The sequence below is a fragment of the Notolabrus celidotus genome, chromosome 16, assembly GCF_009762535.1.
Source record: "Notolabrus celidotus isolate fNotCel1 chromosome 16, fNotCel1.pri, whole genome shotgun sequence".
NCBI lineage: Eukaryota > Metazoa > Chordata > Actinopteri > Labriformes > Labridae > Notolabrus > Notolabrus celidotus.
Window position 1 is genome coordinate 30832185 of NC_048287.1, and position 19590 is coordinate 30851774.

The 19590-nt window shown below is 39.1% G+C and overlaps 1 protein-coding gene across 9 annotated transcripts in view; it reads left to right on the forward strand.

Moving 5' to 3' along the window:
• LOC117827752 (gamma-enolase) overlaps nt 1-18294 on the forward strand; it is an 85116-nt gene extending 66822 nt beyond the window's left edge. For 7 of the 9 annotated variants that reach the window (XM_034704500.1, XM_034704499.1, XM_034704504.1 and 4 more), the window contains 12 exons: nt 3710-3795; nt 5592-5687; nt 7266-7324; nt 7875-7944; nt 8434-8567; nt 9809-9900; nt 10063-10193; nt 10283-10480; nt 10559-10760; nt 14363-14471; nt 14615-14673; nt 17293-18256. In XM_034704500.1, the coding sequence (XP_034560391.1) occupies nt 3711-3795; nt 5592-5687; nt 7266-7324; nt 7875-7944; nt 8434-8567; nt 9809-9900; nt 10063-10193; nt 10283-10480; nt 10559-10760; nt 14363-14471; nt 14615-14673; nt 17293-17362 (1305 nt within the window). In that variant the 5' untranslated portion in view covers nt 3710 and the 3' untranslated portion in view covers nt 17363-18256. Of the gene's footprint in view, nt 1-3037; nt 3354-3709; nt 3796-5591; nt 5688-7265; nt 7325-7874; nt 7945-8433; nt 8568-9808; nt 9901-10062; nt 10194-10282; nt 10481-10558; nt 10761-14362; nt 14472-14614; nt 14674-17292 lie in introns of those variants that run through there. The other 2 variants (XM_034704498.1, XM_034704506.1) reach the window with 2 other exon arrangements.
• Nucleotides 18295-19590: the final 1296 nt, after the last annotated feature.

A 19590-nucleotide genomic window follows, 5' to 3' on the forward strand; every position in this document is an offset into this window, starting at 1 on the left:
ATTATTGATACTGGTTTCATTGAAATGCAACAGAGCCTGCATAATTGCTGCTGCTCTCTAACCTACTTCAGCGAATCCTCCTGTGGTTGAGCTGTTTTTCAAAGTGCAGAGTGGCACCCAGAGATGCATCTTTCCTGCATTAGAGCTGCAGGATTTTCCACGCGGGTTTCCCCTGGGAGAGAAGACGCAACAGCAGCAAACAGCAGTGCAGAAAGAAGATGTGAGGAGGAGCGGAGTGAGGATCTGGCCTCTTTGCAGATTTTCTCCCTCTCTGATATTTGAAGAAAAGACGAGCTGTGCTGGTGAATGATTTTAGGCGGTAGACCTCTTGAGCGGAGGACAGAGGTCTGGTCTTTGGACGGGCTGTCGGGGCGGAAACATGACACAAAGAAGATGTTGTGACGGGAGTGTTTGGACGTTAAGAAGGAAAAAGTGACATCAGTGTGGACCAGTGTACGTAAATAACTAATCAAATAGGATCAATCAGAAAGAAGAAGTTACAGAATCTCAAGTCTTGACGCTATTGGTTCAGGTTTTAGAGGTGTGCTGGTTTTGTTTGCATCATGTGCATTATTACAAACATATATTTCAAATGCAAACAAAGCAGAAGCAAATGGAGTATATATGAAAACTAGTAACTGTATTTTGCAGGGATTGAAAACCCAGGATGATAATTCTGTGACTTTAAAGAAATTTAACAAAAGTGAAAGTACACTTCTTCTAACACTTCTGCATGGGCTTCATCAGAGGTTGCCTCTTGGGGGGTGATGTACCGTACGCCAAATCATGTCAGGGGGTCGATCCTACGACCAAAACAACGACACTCAGGGTGTCCGCTCCACAGCTGAGCCAAACCGGCACTGCAAGATGTAGATTTAATCCACATGTGGTGCTCATGTAAGAATGTCCAACTCATAGACTGTATAAATAATAGACGTAGTATCCGTGACGCCACCCATCTGTTTCTAAAGCGCTGTTTTGAGGCCAATCGTTGGCGGCAGCCATATTGGAAATGTTGAGCGATTGTGAAGTAAAGAGGTGGGCTTTGAGCCTCCTAGCCAACAGCTACAGTGCTCCCGCCTGTCAATCACGTCAGCTGTGCCTCTCATTGGAAGACTTGTAATCTCAATATCTTTGAAACTACCATGTAATAAAAAAATCAATCCCCCCTACAGTGTGAGCCGATCAAGAAATGAGCTATCCAGACTACACTTCAAAACTGCTGGGTTATGAAAAAACTTCACCCACTCCATCAAGACTGAACTCATTTTTAGGAACATGTTTATTTCTGCTGTAAAGATCGGCTTTTTTGAATTGGTGTGTATGTGGTTTCCGGTACTTCTGGAGCCAGCCTCAAGTGGACACTATGGATGCACCGATCCCACTTTTTGGGTCCCGATACCGATATCGATACCTGGGCTTTGGTATCTGCCGATACCGATACTAGCCGATCCGATCCTGGTGTTGCTTTAACAATCTCTATTCCTTAATGTGAGGATAGAATCATGTTTTGGTAACTTCAGGCTTTTATGTCTTGATGGTGAACTGTACCTGGGTTCCAAGTGCTAAACCAGAGGCTGGAATCCCTTCATTTCAAGGAGCCGGAACAATTAAATCCAATAACCTGTCCGTGTTTTCACACTTTGAACCCATTAATAGAAGGTTTCTTCCTTCTTTGCAGTCGGCTCCAGGTGCCGTAACCTTCCTCCTTTGGGCTTCCATTGTATTTTTCAGCGTGACGGCCATCCGTCGACACATTACCGCTGCACATGTTGAGAGTTTCAAGCGGCGTTGTTAGCAAAAGAAGCGTGACATGCAGCTAAACTGCAGATCCTCTGAAGTTATCCTCCATCATGCTCCACCGGGCGGCACTGATGAAGCAGGATACGCACAGAAAGAAAGAGGGAATAAATTAAAGAAAGAAGGAATGAATGAAAGAAAGAAGGAAGGAAGGAAAGACAGAAAGAATGAAAGAAAGAAGGAATAAATTAAAGAAAGAAAGAATGAAATAAAGAAGGAATAAATGAAGGAAAGAAAGAAAGAAGGAATGGATAAATGAAAGAAAGAAGGAAGGAATAAATTAAAAAAGAAGGAAGGAATGAAAGAAAGAAACAAAGAAAGAAGGAATAAATTAAAGAAAGAACGAAGGAATGAAAGAAAGAAACAAAGAAGGAAGGAATGAAATGAAAGAAGAAATGAAAGAAAGAAAGAAATGAAGGAAAGAAAGAAGGAGGGAATAAATGAAAGAAAGAAGGAATGAAAGAAAGAAAAGAAGAAAGAAAGAAAGAAAGAAAGGAATGGAAGTAAAAAGGAATAAAATGAATGAAAGAAAGGAAGAAAGAAATAATGAAAGAATGAAATGAAAGAATAAATGAAAGAAAGAAAGAAATGAAGGAAAGAAAGAAAGAAGGAAGGAATAAATTAAAGAAAAAAGGAAGGAATGAAAAAAAGAAGGAATGAATGAAAGAAAAGAAATGAAGGAAAGAAAGAAAGAAGAAATGAATAAATTAAAGAAAGAAGGAAGGAATGAAAGAAAGAAGGAAGGAGGGAATAAATGAAAGAAAGAAGGAATAAATGAAAGAAAGAAAGAAAGAAAGAAAGAAAGAAAGAAAGAAAGGAATGGAAGTAAAAAGGAATAAAATGAATGAAAGAAAGGAAAAAAGAAATAATGAATGAATGAAAGAAAGAAGGAATGAATGAAAGAAGGAATGAAAGAAAGAAAAGAAGAAAGAGAGAAAGGAATGGAAGTAGAAAGGAATTAAATGAATGAAAGATAGAAAGAAAGTAAGTAAGAAAGAAAGAAAGAAAGAAAGAAAGAAAGAAAGAAAGAAGGACTTGTAAACACAGAAAAGCATAGAACTGAGATGAATAGATCTGCCATATGGATCGGCACTTTCTATCAGCCCCTTGTCACCGATATCCGATCTAGCCTTTTGAGTCCGATCTAGCCGATATCCGATACCAGGATCGGATCGGCTGCATCCCTAGTGGACACTGGAGGAACTGCAGTTCTTAGCACTTCCACATTGAACTAATATTTTTAGACCGGATGTTGCCGCTTGGTCTGACTACAGGATGGTGTGTTTGTGTTTAACATTAACGTCCCAGTGTGTCTTCATTCTGCTGTTCATACATGCTTATATAGAACACGTGTCAGCAGGTTAGGTTCACTGTAGTTCTTTGTTGACAATGAAACAAAACACAGAATATTCCCGACGCACATCTGGGTGAAGGCGGGATGGAGAAGTGATGCATAATCAACTCTGCTACCGAAGACACTCACTGCAGCCTGCTGCAAGGAGCACCAAAGACAATGCAGAGTGTGTGTGCGTGACACAACCCAGTGCTGTGTGGTGAGCTTTGACTTTCAGAGTGAATCTGCAGTGGTTTTATTTCTGGAGTGTGTGTGTGTGTGTGTGTGTGTGTGTGTGTGTGTGTGTGTGTGTGTGTGTGTGTGTGTGTGTGTGTGTGTGTGTGTGTGAGAGAGATCTGAATTCATCCTGCATCCAACATCCCCAATATAACTGTGAAGCATGAACCATATTTCAGGGAGGGTAAACAAGACGTCACTGTGAAAACAATCATGTCCTATCTCTCTCTCTTTCTCTCTCTCTCTCTCTCTCTCTCTCTCTCTCTCTCTCTCTCTCTCTCTCTCTCTCTCTCTCTCTCTCTCTCTCTCTCTCTCTCTCTTCCTGTCTGTGTCTCTCAGGATGTCGATTGTCAGCGTCGTTGCCAGGGAGATCTTGGACTCCCGGGGAAACCCGACAGTGGAAGTGGACGTTCACACAGAGAAAGGTGACTGCGGACGAGCCTGTCGGAAAAATATGAGTGGAGAAAAGTCGTACAGCGCTCAGCAGGGAGATGTCTGAGTTCATCATGTCAGACAGGAAGCTCCTCGGCACACCAGCATCTGTGCTGTCCATGTAAACTGTCTGAATGAATCAGCTGTCAGGGCTTAGAGACTCCTTTTAAAGAAGATTTTCTTTACCCCTCTGAGATCAAAACAAACCTTAAAACACTTCTTACAACCACTACTAACCAAACTAAAACTTATCTTTGGCTGATTGGGATGATGAAAAACTAAAAGACGACTTAGTTTTAGGCTTTTTGATCATTTTGGAATCATTAAACATCCTGGAACGCTTCTGGCTTTTCAAAATAAAAGATCCTGGATCCCTAATTGAAAGAGTAAGCAGTAGGGCAGTCAGGATATCAGATTTTAAGGGCATGGTGGAGGGAGGGGCTGTGGGTACCAGCAGGGTGGTATTTATCAGGCCTGGCTCTGCAAAGGGGACTTGCAATTTGCAGAGTCAGGCCAGATTCAGGTGCATATATATGGGGAGGCCACCAGACCAGAAATCCCCAAAAATCCCAAACTAGTGAGGTTTTTTTTTCTCCAGTTGGAGGTAGATAACCTCACTTTAACGTTCATCTTCTCTGATATGATTTGCGCTGCAGTAGTAGCCACACAATGCTGTAATTCAAGCTAGCTAGCTGGTTACTGAGTCTTCTTCTTCTGCTGCTGCTGAAGAACTGCAGCCCCCTGCTCAGTCAAATTAAGGAAAGGCGAGACAACTTCATAAACTTAACTAATGAAAGCAAGCGACTTACTTACATGTCATCATCTGATTCTAATGACTTTCAAATTTATGTTTTATCCACGTCACCATCACCGAGACAGGAAATACTCACCGTCTTCTTCTGCATTACAAGTCAAAAATCCCCAAAATTCCCAAACTGGGGAGGATTATTTTTTGGGATGCAGATAGAGAACCTCACTTTAACTTTCATCTTCCCTGATATGATTTTCGCTGCAGTAGTAGCCACACACTGCTGTAATTCAAGCTGGCTAGCTGGTTACTGAGTCTTCTTCTTCTGCTGCTGCTGCTTCTTCTTCTTCCCTCTGTTTCATGGCAGGTGGCAACCAGCTAAAGAACCACCGCCCCTTGCTGAGTCAAATTAAGGAGATAGGTTGAGATAGGATCCCAGTGTGACAGTGTGTCAGTTCCCCTGGCAGTCTAAGCCTATAGCAGCATAACTAAGATCTGGTGCAAGCCTGATCCAGCTCTAACTATAAGCTTTATCAAAAAGGAAAGTTTGAAGCCTACTCTTAAAAGTAGAGAGGGTGTCTGCCTCCCGGACCCTGACTGGTAGATGATTCCAAAGGAGAGGGGCCTGATAACTGAAGGCTCTACCTCCCATACTACTTTTAGATACTGTAGGTACAACAAGTAAAGCAAGGGTTCCCAAATGTTTTAACCCTTGATCCCCAAAATAAAGGTGCCAAAGACTTGCGATGTACTTCAGTGTGGGTGTAAATAACAAGCTGGAAATTATTGGCAGTCAGTTTGATATTTGCTTATTTGATTAAAGGATAACACAACATTATTTATTGATTCAAAAATCAGACGTTACAAATAAAGAACAATACAGTCAAAAACATACAATACAGAAGGGACATCCAAACATATCTAAGACTGTTGGACAAGAGGGATTCAAAAATGTCTTCTTGATATTAGTTTTTCCTCTCCTCTGTCCACTCCAAACGTTTTAACTCTAACGTCTTTCTCTGTCTGTCGGTCTGACTCCAGGTCTGTTCAGGGCTGCGGTGCCCAGCGGAGCGTCCACAGGGATCTACGAGGCTCTGGAGCTCAGAGATGGAGACAAGAGCCGCTACAAGGGAAAAGGTACAGAGACTTTGTGGGGCTTCTGGTGTAACCAAGAGTTAAGCCTGGTTTATATCCCTGCGTTGACTTGAAGCAACAGTGGTCGACGCGGACATGAGCACTACATACCTGTGCATCGATGGATCCAGGAATAAATGAAAGAAAGAAGGAGGGAGTGAAAGAAAGAAAGAAGGAAGGAATAAATGAAAGAAAGAAGGAAGGAATACATGAAAGAAAGAAGGAAGGAGTAAATGAAAGAAAGAAGGAAGGAGTGAAAGAAAGAAGGAGGGAATAAAGGAAAGAAAGAAGGAAGGAGTAAAATGAAAGAAAGAAGGAAGGAATAAATGAAAGAAAGAAGGAAGGAATACATGAAAGAAAGAAGGAAGGAGTAAATGAAAGAAAGAAGGAAGGAATACATGAAAGAAAGAAGGAAGGAGTAAAATGAAAGAAAGAAGGAAGGAATAAATGAAAGAAAGAAGGAAGGAATAAATGAAAGAAAGAAGGAAGGAGTGAAAGAAAGAAGAAAGGAATAAAGGAAAGAAAGAAGGAAGGAGTAAAATGAAAGAAAGAAGGAAGGAATAAATGAAAGAAAGAAGGAAGGAATACATGAAAGAAAGAAGGAAGGAATAAATGAAAGAAAGAAGGAAGGAATGAAAGAAAAAAAGAAAGAAAGAAAGAAGGAAGGAATAAATCAAAGAAAGAAAGAAGGAATGAATGAAAGGAAAAAGAAAAGAAGGAAGGAATGAAAGAAAGGAAGAAAGAAAGGAAAGAAAGAAAGAAAGGAAAGAAAGAAAGGAAGAAGGAATGAAAGTAAAAAGCAATAAAAGGAATGAAAGAAAGGAAGAAAGAAGGAAGAAAAGAAAGAAAGAGTGGAATGAAAGTAAAAAGGAATGAAAAAAAGGAAGAAAGAAAGAAGGAAGGAATAAATCAAAGAAAGAAAGAAGGAATGAATGAAAGGAAAAAGGAAAGAAGGAATGGAAGAAACGAAGAAAGAAATGAAGGAAAGAAAGAAAGAAAGAAAGGAAAGAAAGAAAGGAAGAAGGAATGAAAGTAAAAAGGAATAAAAGGAATGAAAGAAAGGAAGAAAGAAGGAAGAAAAGAAAGAAAGAAAGAAAGAAAGAAAGAAGAAAAGAAAGAAAGAGGGAAGGAATAAATCAAAGAAAGAAAGAAGGAATGAATGAAAGGAAAAAGGAAAGAAGGAATGGAAGAAACGAAGAAAGAAATGAAGGAAAGAAAGAAAGAAAGGAAAGAAAGAAAGGAAGAAGGAATGAAAGTAAAAAGGAATAAAAGAAGGAATAAAAGAAAGGAAGAAAGAAGAAGAAAAGAAAGAAAGAAAGAAAGAAAGAAAGAAAGAAAGAAAGAAAGAAAGAAAGAAAGAAAGAAAGAAAGGAATGAAAAAAGAAGGAAGGATCCTATTATTGTGTAAAGGCTTGAGCTGTTGTGAACTCTTCTGAACATAAACACTGAAGTTTGTTAAATCTTTGTGGTAAAGCTCTGACAGACGGCCTCCCTTCAGCTGGAGTTTTGTCTCCATATGATAGAATATCTCAGAAAACTTCTTTTCAGACTCACCTCTCTTTATTTCCTCTTTTCTTGCAGGTGTTTTAAAGGCAGTCGGTCACATCAACGATACTCTGGGTCCCGCTCTCATAGCCTCTGTAAGTCTTCCTACTGTACATTAATCAATACTCATAGTTATAGGTAGAAAGTCAGTTATCTTTGGGGCTCCATCATATTAGATTGAGTCAGAAACATTCAGACTCAGCAGGGCGTTTCAGTCAATTTCAGCTTCAATAAATAATTATTTTATGTATTTTTTATGTTATTTCTGATCATTTCTTACAGTGTGTTTTTATGTGTCTTCAAGTATTTTTTAAAGTGTTTTAATTTGATAATTTTATTTTTTAACAGTGTTTTATATTCTTTGTTTTCACTTATTTATCCTCACTGTGCAACTTTTTAAGATTTTTTAAATTTGCTTTATAAATAAAGTTGGATTGGATTGGAAACTGAAAATGATCACATGGCGTCATTAACAGAAACAAATTACTCCAAATATTTGTATATTTGTTTGTTATATAATCCATATTTCTTATTACTTGATGGGGAGAGTAAAACTTGTATTAATTTATGAATTAAATTACATTTACTCCATCTGTGCATGTTAGCATTACTACAGTGTGTTTTCATATCTGTGTGTGTCTGCAGGGCATCAGTGTGGTGGAGCAGGAGCAGTTGGACAACATGATGATTGAGATGGACGGCACAGAAAACAAATGTGAGTCAAACACCGGGTCATCAGAGTGTCACAGAAAAGTGTCTGAACCGAAGGCACGTTCGTCACAAAGCTGCAGCGGGAGGAAGAAATACAGACGAGAACAGGAAGGAGTGATTACATTTCCTACTTTGGCAGGATCCATCCTTCATAAACAAATGCAGCGTTCATTTATTTTGATCCACAGTCATGCCAAATAATCATTCAGGCTGCAGCGTAAACAGCTGGGGTAGGAAATTAATTCTATCTGGCAAAGAGAGAAACTGCAGTCAAACTTTATCATCAACAGAATGATGGTGCCACTTTTTGAGACATAAGAAACAAAGTCACGACAATAAGGATGTGATATCCTGAAATCAGAATTGGTGAGGGCCTCTAGTGGCCATAAGATGTATGACAGGCAGTGCAACACAAATATGTATATATTATAGGAAATGCAGAAATGTAAGATAACTTCTGACTGGAAGAGCTAATAAGAAGGATTTCTTACAGCTCAGTTTGGAGCCAACGCCATCCTGGGAGTGTCTCTAGCCATCTGTAAGGCCGGTGCAGCAGAGAAAGACGTCCCCCTGTACCGCCACATAGCCGACCTGGCCGGGAACACAGAGCTGGTGCTTCCTGTTCCTGTAAGTCACAAACTCACAGCACTGCAAGTCCATCACAACAACAATTGATGCAATGTAAAACTAATTCATATTTCATTGCTTAATTTATAGCCATGTTGATAATGTTGATAATACAGCAGGTATTTATTTGCAGATCTGTCCATTATAATTTATTAAATTTCAAACATTATGCATTCAATAAAACAACATACAGTCTTTTTATTATTTAAAGGTGACATATCATGCAGAATGGACTTTTTAATGGTTCTCTACCTGAAATATGTGTCCCTGTCTACAAACCCCCTGAAAAGTAAAAGAATCCATTCTGCCCCTGTTCTGATTTCTCCACCTTTCTGTAAATGTGTGCTGAAACCAGCCGTTTCAGTTTTCAGTGTTTTTCATACGTCACAACGCCATCCGGTCTGTAACAGGAAGTCAGAGCTCGGAGCTTGTTCAGCCCATAGACTGTATAAAATACAACTCAACCCCTCCTCTGTTTTTCATTCCCTGCACACATGTGTGCTAACAAGGAGCTTAGGAGGTAGGCATGCTAGTTGTAGGCTGTCTTAATAAACACAAAGGTCGGTTTGACTCCCCACGTCTGCAGATTTGAAGATCTAGTGGATGATTTTTATTTTTCATGGAAAAGTGCTAGCGCTAGTTAGCATAGCCACATAGCTACATGTTGGTAGCTGTGTACCAAGACACACGTCGACATACTGACAAATAAAACAACAAGAAACACTAAATCTGTGACCAATGGTTCAGAAAGGTCCTGCTGCAGGCGCCTCTCCATCAGGATCAGATTCTGGATCAGATTCAGAGGGTTGAAGTAACGCGGGTCTGTGAGCAGCCGTGTATATTCAGCCAACATGTAAACATTAGGTCAACATGCCGGAGAGCCGAGGGCACATCCACTTCCTGAGGGGGCGTGGTCAGAGAGCTCATTCTCATTTAAAGGCATAGACACAGAAAACAGCCTGTTCTGAGCAGGGCTGAAGAAGAGGGGTTTACAGGCAGACCAGAATCTGATTTCAAAGAGTTTTTATGAGCAATAAACTTTAAAGACATGTTTTGGGGACCTCTTAGATCAATATATGTTGATGAAAAAGAGCAGAATATGTCACCTTTAAGATTCATTCATACTTTAATCGACCGCACGTCGATTAAAAATACAAATGTGCACTTGTTTACTGATATTGTTATCATTTTAAAAAGCGTTTAAAGGTGGCGTCTCTTCTCCTCTCTCCTCTCCTCTTCAGGCCTTCAATGTGATCAATGGAGGATCTCATGCAGGAAACAAACTGGCCATGCAGGAGTTCATGGTTCTGCCTGTTGGAGCTGAATCTTTCAAGTAAGACTTCATCTCCACAATACTTACAACACCTTCATATCAGGGGAGCCCTCCAGGTCGCGCCGTAATAAGTCAGTGGTTTTAGATCTCACTCTCCTTACTGATGACGTCTGCCATGTTTTTGTGTTTCCGCTCTCTGATGTTGGCGCCCCCGTGTCTCAGGGAGGCGTTGAGGATAGGAGCGGAGCTCTATCACACACTGAAGGGAGTGATCCAGGAGAAATACGGACAGGACGCCACCAACGTGGGAGACGAGGGAGGATTCGCCCCGAACATCCTGGAGAACAGTGAAGGTGAGTGTCTTTAAGAGAGTCTATCTTCATTTTCATCTTCTCCGTCTCACCTTAACTTCCTGTGTCTTCCTCTCCCCCTGCGTCCTCAGCTCTGGATCTCCTGCAGACGGCCATAGAGAAGGCTGGTTTCACGGAGAAGGTGGTGGTCGGGATGGACGTGGCTGCCTCAGAGTTTTACCGTGACGGAAAGTACGACCTGGACTTTAAATCTCCTCCCGACGCAGCGAGACACATCTCCGGAGAGGAGCTGGCCGACATCTACCAGGGCTTCGTCAACAACTACCCAGGTGGAGGACGCGTTTGTTGTGTTTTTGTCTTCAGCCGTAGACAAACACAACGCTTAACCTGTCTTCTCTCTGTTTCAGTGGTTTCCATCGAGGACCCGTTCGACCAGGACGACTGGGAGGCCTGGTCCCGTCTGACGGCTCGGGTGGGGATCCAGGTTGTGGGCGACGACCTGACTGTGACAAACCCAAAGAGGATAGAGAAAGCCGCAGAGGAGAGAGCCTGCAACTGTCTGCTGCTCAAAGTCAACCAGATCGGCTCCGTCACCGAGGCCATACAGGCGTACGTAATCTTTCATGAAGACTCTTTCCAAACAGAGCCGGTCTAGACCGTACTCTATGTTCTATTATTACCAAACACCCAACATCAAGACCGGATCAGATCCAGTCTCATCTTACAGACAGGACTCAGTCTGATCTCATCTTAATCCACCATGAGCAGAGCACTTTGCAGCATTTAGCAAGTTACAGTGGCAAGGACAAACTTCCTTTAACAGGCAGAAACCTCCAGCAGGACCAGACTCATGTTAGACACACATCTGCTGAGACCTTGTTGGAGAGAGGGATAGAGGGAGATGAAAAGAGAGAGAGAGATGATAGTGGGGAGACGGATAGTAGTAGTTGTAGCAGCTGGAGTCTGGCACGTCCACAGCAGCAGAGATCCAGAGGAACCTACGAGACAAGGGAGCTCAGGGACTCCAGAAAGGTCTAAGAAAAGAGAGAAGAGAGGGAGACCAGAAGAAAGAAAAAGAGGAGAAGAAATGGTGAAGGAATGACAGAAGGAAAGGAGGGGATAAGAAAAGGAGACAAAGAAAGAAAGAAAGAAAGAAAGAAAGAAAGAAAGAAAGAAAGAAAGAAAGAAAGAAAGAAAAAGAGAGAAGAAAAGAAAGGATGAATGACAGACCCAAAAAAGGAATCTATTGCAGAGATCCAGAATCTCAGGGATTCCAGAAAGGTCTATGGTTAGGAACTTTAATGGGACAGGGAGACTTAAAGTGAGAGACAGGGAGGAGAGAGAGGGAGAGACAGGATCCCAGTGTGTCAGTCTAAGCCTATAGCAGCATAACTAAGAGCTGGTCCAAGCCTGATCCAGCTCTAACTATAAGCTTTATCAAAAAGGAAAGTTTGAAGCCTACTCTTAAAAGTAGAGAGGGTGTCTTCCTCCCGGACCCTGACTGGTAGATGATTCCAAAGGAGAGGGGCCTGATAACTGAAGGCTTCACCTCCCATACTACTTTTAGAGACTTTAGGTACAACGAGCAGGCCTGCATGCTGGGAGTGTAGAGTTCTAGATGGGTAATAGGGCACTATTGTGTTAGACACACATCTGCTGAGACCGTGTTGGAGAGAGGGATAGAGGGAGATGAAGAGAGAGAGAGAGAGATGATAGTGGGGAGACGGATAGTAGTAGTTGTAGTAGCTGGAGTCTGGCACGTCCACAGCAGCAGAGATCCAGAGGAACCTACGAGACAAGGGAGCTCAGGGACTCCAGAAAGGTCTAAGGTTAGTCAGGACGTTGTGGTCTCCTTGGATTTTGCAGCCAGCCTCATGTGGACTCTGTTGGAGCTGCAGTTTTACCTGGAAACCTTAGGTTTCTGCTTAGTAATGCAGCTCTCAGAGTGAGCCGCTGCTCCCTGAATGAGTGACTTTATGATGGCAACAAATTCTCAGCTGACGCTCCGGCCCAGGACGATGAAGCCGTTTCAGTCTGACACAGAGCTCCTGAATGTAGCAGCAGCTCGGATGATTTATCGCCGTGATGGCTCGGCTTGATTAGGAGGCCAAACACAAACTCGTCGCTGCCACTCCAACATGTTGTAAACATGATTCACACACGTGGAAGAAACAAACATGGCCGCCTCAGGGAGGCTGGTGAACTTGAACCATCTTGATCTCCATCTCCAGGAGACGGAGAGATCCTGCAGCCCTGCTATCAGTCACACACTCACACACACACACACACACACACACACACACTCACACACACACACAGGCGCAGTGTGATGTCAGTCACATCACTCGTTACCTGTCAGCCATGTTGACCTTGCGCCTGGGACGAGGATCTTTACAGGAGATAAATATAGGAGAGGAAGCGACAGCAGCTTTTAGGTATGAAGATGAGCTGTCAATCAAACACACGGATGCAGCTGACTGAGACCGCGGCGTCACAGTCACCTCGTGTTTGTGTAGAGATGTGTGTGTTCCTCAGTGTTGTGTCATCAATCTCAGCCTTCACCAAACGTCACTCAGGGTTATGAAGAGATCGGTCCTGACAGTGCGACCGGATTATAGCGGGAGGGTGTCAGAGAGGATGAAATGATAGAAGCACAGCTGACGACAGGAAAGGTGATGCACTCTGCCCCGTCACAATAAAAGCCCTGTGAGCCGTTAATCTGAGATTTTCTTCCAGAGAAGAATTGTTCACTTCTTTGTGGGTAGAATGTGATCCCAGGCGTCCAGTTGCTTTACAGATTAAAACCTTGTGTGAGCTGTGAGTACAAATAAATCACAATCAGTCTAAGAATGATCTTTTAGGTCTTGTATTTGAGGTCATTTCTTTGTCTTTAGGTGTAGATACAGAAGGATGTAGATTTACAGACGAGCATCTTATTATCTGTAAATCAAGAAAACACATCCTTATGCAACCAGAACATGACACAGCTGTCTTTGTGTTCAGCTTGAAGCTAAACTGGCTGGTGAGGAACAGAGAGGATTCTTTCAGGCTGGTTCAGACGAGTTTCATTCCTTACTCACAACAAAGCTGCAGAGAACTCTCTCAGTGGAGAGAGTTTCTGACTAGGATGGTTTCAGGAGGAAACAGATTTAAAGCTCCAGTGAGGAACGTTTGGTTTGTGTAGACTTTGGCGCCCCCCTGTGGACAAAATTATACCTGTGATCTCTTGGCTGATTTTTTCTGTTAGCCTGCAGCTAAAAATATTTAAATTAATTTTATTTAACTTAACCTTACTTAATTTAATTTAATTTAATATAGATTAAGTAACTTTAATTTAGTTGAATTTGATTTAATAGTTTAATTTGATTTAATAAAGTTTAATTTAATTTACTATAGTTCAATTTAATGTAATTGTATTTAATTAACAGTAAATTAATTTAATTTAATCCAATGAAATTTAATTTAATTTAATTTGGTTAAGTTTAGATAATTTTAGTCTAATTTAGTTTCATTTAAAGCTCCAGTGAGGAATGTTTGGTTTGTGTAGATTTGGCGCCCCCTGTGGACAAAATTATACCTGTGATCTCTTGGCTGATTTTTTCTGTTAGTCTGCAGCTAAAAATATTTAAATTAATTTTATATAACTTAACTTAATTTAATTTAATTTAATATAGATTAAGTTACTTTAATTTAGTTGAATTTGATTTAATAAAGTTTAATTTAATTTACTAAAGTTCAATTTAATTGAATTGTATTTAATTAACAGTAAATTAATTTAATTTAATTTAATTTAATAAAGTTTAATTTAATTTAATTTAATTTGGTTTAGTTGAGATAATTTAAGTTTAGTTTAATTTAATGCTCCAGTGAGGAATGTTTGGTTTGTGTAGACTCTGGCGCCCCCTGTGGACAAAATGATACCTGTGATGGCTTTGCTGGTTATTTCTGTAGGTCTGCAGCTAGAAATGTCTCATAAGAGCTTTAAATAAAGATGTGTGGTGCCATAAATAGAAGACAATAGAACAACTAATACTAAACATGAATTCAAGGTCGGCGCACACCAGAAATATTCTGATAATCAATAGAAAAGCCATCTTTTCACATATTTTACCTCCTGAAATCATCACGTTGTATTTCCCTTTGTTTGATGAAGATAATAAAAACGTTAGATGTATGATGTCTTATCAGTTCTGTTTGTTTCTGTCTCTCAGGTGTAAACTGGCCCAGGCGAACGGTTGGGGTGTGATGGTCAGCCATCGTTCAGGAGAGACAGAGGACACCTTCATCGCTGACCTGGTGGTGGGACTCTGCACTGGACAGGTATCACATACAGAATGCTTGAAGTTGCTCCTGAGCAGCATAGAACAAAGAGATATTTTCATAACCCCTGGTTATTATTTTTAAATGTTCTACAAATACAGAGAGAGTTATATGGGTATATTTGTGCTGTCTCTGTGTTGCAGATTAAGACTGGCGCCCCCTGCAGATCTGAGAGGCTCGCCAAGTACAACCAACTGATGAGGTCAGTGCACCACAGACTGGAACTGCATTCCAGAGTTAATACTATATTCAATTTAACTTAATTTAATTTATTACATTTAGTTTATATTCATTTAATACAGTTTAATTTAATTGCATTTTATTTTATTTACAGTAATTCAATTTAATTAAGTTTAGTTTAGTTTATTATAGTTTAGTTTAATTTACTGCAGTTTAATTTAATTTAATGTAGTTTAGTTTAATTTGGTGTATTTTAATTTAATATAGTTGAATTTATTTGTATCTAATTTAATTGACAGCACTTTTAATTTATTTTATTTAGTTAAGTTTTATTTAGTTTTATTTTATTGAATATAGTTCCATTTAATTTACTTTAGTTTAATTTAATTTAGTTAAGTCTAATTCAATATAGTATCATTTAATTTTATTGGATTTTATTTAATTTATAATAAATTAATTTAATTAATTGGTTTTAGTTTAGTTTAGTTTTATTGATTTAAGTAAATCAAATTAAATTAAATTAGTTAAATTTAAATTGAATTTTAATGTATTCATTTTATTTTATTTTTATTTTAGTTTTGGCTACAAACATTCTTAATCCTGCTGGATAAATTTGAAACTTTAATCTGAGCTCTTACTGGTAAAGACTCACTTTTGGTTCCAGCCTCCAGTGGCCATTGGAGGAACTGCAGGTTTTTCATATTGTATATATATATAAGTCAAACTTGAAGTCGAGCCTTTTACAAATCTGAAACTTGGGAACTTGCCATCAACACTTCATATTTCAGCTTTCCCCCTGAAGGTCAGCGCAGCTTTATTTGAGTTCTCTCACCTTTCTTCACTTTTACGTTTGTTGCTTCTTTTTGGCTTCAAATCTGGCAGCAGCTCCGCCTCTCCAGGCGCCTGCTCAGTCCTAGCATCACAGTGCTAATTGACATGACATGCGACAGCAGTGCTGGTGTCACCTCATGTGTCCGAGCCAGTCAGCAGCAGCAGGAGGAGGAGGAGGAAGAGGAGGAGGAGGGGAAGGAAGGGTGGGGAGGAGGGATGAGCTCAGCGTTGTAATCCCATTGCATTGCTGAGGAGACGCAGGAGGGGAGGAGGAGGGGAGGTGGAGGAGGGAGAGACTTACAGGAGCTTTAACCGGCGACAAACGCTAATCAGTGCAGTCAAGCATGCACACACGTGTTCAGAGGAAGCACAGAGACGTTTACTCTGCAGACAGGTTTCACACACTGACAGCAAAGGGGACGTTCAGAGGTTTTGAAGGATTAAATGTTGCAGGGGGGGGAAATGTGAGGGGCTGCAAAATGAAACAAGGAAAATGTCTTGTAAGAAATAAACTCCAAAAAGGTCCACAGATTTGATTATAAACTGTCATCCAAGGGAGCAATAATTCTGACTCCTCTGCATCATTTCTGACAAAACACTGAGTAAAACAACAAGCCAGGCGAGGTCAGCACGGACACAGATATCTGCTGATTAGTGCTAACATGCAAATGAAACATGCTTTAATTAAACTCAATTTAAAGAGTCAAATTCAGATTTCTTGGATAGAATAAACAAACAGCGATGAAGAAAGCTGCAGAGACCAAAACCAGGTCCTCAACATGTTAGTTAGTTTCTGCTGTTTGACTTTTTATTATGGAGCTTAAAGAAGATTGACTCACTTTTGGAGCAAGCCTCCAGTGGCCACTTGTGGAACTGCACTTTTTGGCACACACTCCAAAAAATTCACCTTCATGCAACTGATTCATTTTTTTAATAATGAAAAATAATTTTAAAATATATTATTTTGTATTATTAAATGTCTAAACATAAATATAAATATAAGTAAATATATATAAATTAAAGATTATTAAATTTGGATGTTATTAAATTATGATAAATATATATATAATAATAAAAATAAAATATTAATGCAACAGTTGAATTTTTTGATTATCAAAAATATATTTAAAAAAATATTATGTTTATATATTTCTTTATTAATATATATATATAAAGATTATTAAATGTTTATATAAATTAAGTAACTATATATAAATTAAAGATTATTAAATTATGATGTTATTATATTATAATTCATATTTATGTATATATAATAATAATATTTAAAATTATGCAACTGTTTCATTTTTTGATGATCAAAAATATATTACAAATATTATAATACTTATACTGTTTATATATTTTTATAAATATAAATATATACAGAATATATCATAGATTCATAAATGATGTGTATTATTATAATATAATAATAATATTTGAAATTATGCACATTTTTAATTTTTTTTATGATCAAAAATATTGAGAAAATTTAAATAATTACTTTACAATAAAATATATATATAAACAGTATATAATAATTGTATTAAATATATATATTATAAAAAATAGTAATAGAATGATATTTAGAATTATGTAATTATATATACAAAATATTAATATTTAAAATTATGCAACTGTTTCATTCTTGTGACTATCAAAAATATATAAAAAAATATTATAATAATTACTTTACAGTAATATTTATAACTATATATAAATATATTTTTAATATATATATATATTATAATAATATTAAAATAATGATATTTCAAATGTTAAATTTCCTCTTCTCTTGTGTCCTCTGCAGGATCGAGGAGGAGCTCGGCGACCAGGCTCGCTTCGCAGGCCACAACTTCAGGAACCCCAGCGCCCTGTGAAGCTGACAGACACATGAATGATTCACACAAACACACACACTCTCTTTCTCACACACACACACACACACACACAAACACACGTAAACTGACGGACACGACACACACATGCAAGAGCCATGTACAGTGAATGATCACACACAGACTCATGAAGACACACAGGAGCGACAGAGCCAAGCAAAAAAAAATACAATAAGATAGAAACCAATCAATTATGCACTGGACTTAAAGGTAGGGAGGTGATGCTGTATGCACACAAACACACACATTTAGATAGAGAACACGCGCTCATGCACATGCAGGGGAGTACCATCAAAATGTCAAATCTACAAGCCAGACATGCACTGTTACTGTAGTTTTAAAGGGATAGTTCATGTACAGCCAGAGGACTACAACAAAGATTATTGATGTACAAACAGAGATTAATACGTAGAGATATAATAGAAACATGTAGACTGACGCACGCAACTGAAAGAGACACACCAAAAGAGGACGATGCACCTGCAGAGAGAAACACACTAACAGCAGTTTCAGGGACTGAGTGAAAAACCACACACACACCTGAACACGTCACAAACCTGCACTCTCACTCCTGTCCTCCTCGCTCCCTCTTTTTGTCTCCTTTTCTTCTTCTTCTTCTTCTTCTTCTTCTTCTTCTTGTCGTGTCCATATCTGAGTTCTCCCTCCCCGCCCCTGATGTGAATCTGATGATTTGTCATTTCTGCTTGAAGTCCAAAAAAGAAAAAAAAAGAAGACAGATGAAACCCTGAGTCCCTCCTCCGTCCCCCCTCCGCCCCCCCCTCCGTCCCTCCTGAATGTCCATAGATTAGCCGTCGAAATAAAGAAGAAAGAGAATAAAAAAACGGAACGCTTGTCATTGAAAATAATGTGAAAAAATGTGAAATAAAAAGATGTTAATTTACAATTTCAATCACAGCTCATTTGTTGAAGTCTTTTTTTCGGCGCTTTCATACTTTCATGTCTTTATCAGACTTCTACATCAAGATTTGAGGGCTTCAACCACTCAGTGCTTTATCAATTCAATTCAATTCAATTGAATTAAACTTAATTAAATTAAGTTAAATTAAATTAAATTAAATTAGTTTATACAATTTCATGTCTTTATTCCACTTTCTCCACCTCAATTTGAGGTCTTCAATGACTCAGCATTTTGTCTTCATACCAAAAATAAAAATTGAAGGTGAGATAAAACCAGGAACTGTCTCACCTGAGAGACGAAAGTTTGAATATGTAGCAAACATTAGTTTTATTAAATTAAATCAAATTAAATCAGATTAAATGTAGTTAAATTTAAATGTAAAATAATTGAATTTAATTGAATTTATTTAGTTTTATTTTATTTTTGGCTGCAACATTCTTAATTCTGAAGTCTTCTTTCTGTGCTTTCCTACTCTCATGTCTTTATTCCACTTTCTCCATCTCAATTTGAGATCTTCGATGACTCAGCGGTTTGTCCACATACCAAAAATAATAACTGAAGGTGAGATAAAACCAGGAACTGTCTCACCTGAGAGACGGAAGTTTGAATATAAGATAAGGTAAGATACTCCTTTATTCGTCCCACAACGGGGAAATTCATGGAGTTACAGCAGCGAACAAAAAGGTGTACAGAACAAGAATTTAACAAGAATAAATATAGGAAAGAAATGTTCATCAGAGACGACAGCTTGGCCGTAATTCTCCTGTCAGCCACCACCTCCACAGGGTCCAGGACTGAGCTGGCCTTCTTCACCAGTGTGTTCAGTCTCTCTCTCCTGTATCCTGTCCGCCCACAGCAGGTGAAATCCTTCCAATGTGGGGTATGTAGCAAACATTATTTTTATTAAAGCTGCTGTGAGGAACTTTTGTTTTGTATCGGTTCTGGCGCCCCCTTGTGGACAAAGTGATACCTCTTATCTCTTGTCCTATATATGCAAAAGTAGTGTTTTCAAGAAAAACCTCATCCTGTTGTCTTTTAACAGTCAACTTTATCAGGCAATGTGATTATTTTCATGAAAACAGTCAAATAAAGGCTGTTCCTGAAGCAAGATGTCCATCATCTGGTCTGACACCTACCCCCTCAGGGCGGTTTCAGGCATTAAACATGACAACAGAGAAGGTGTCAGTGTTGCTGCTGATGGACTTGTTTGCTATTGAAGGTCATAAAGAGGCATCGGTATCATTTTCAGTCTGTTTCTCAGCCAGTTCAAAACTCCTCACAGGGCCTTTAA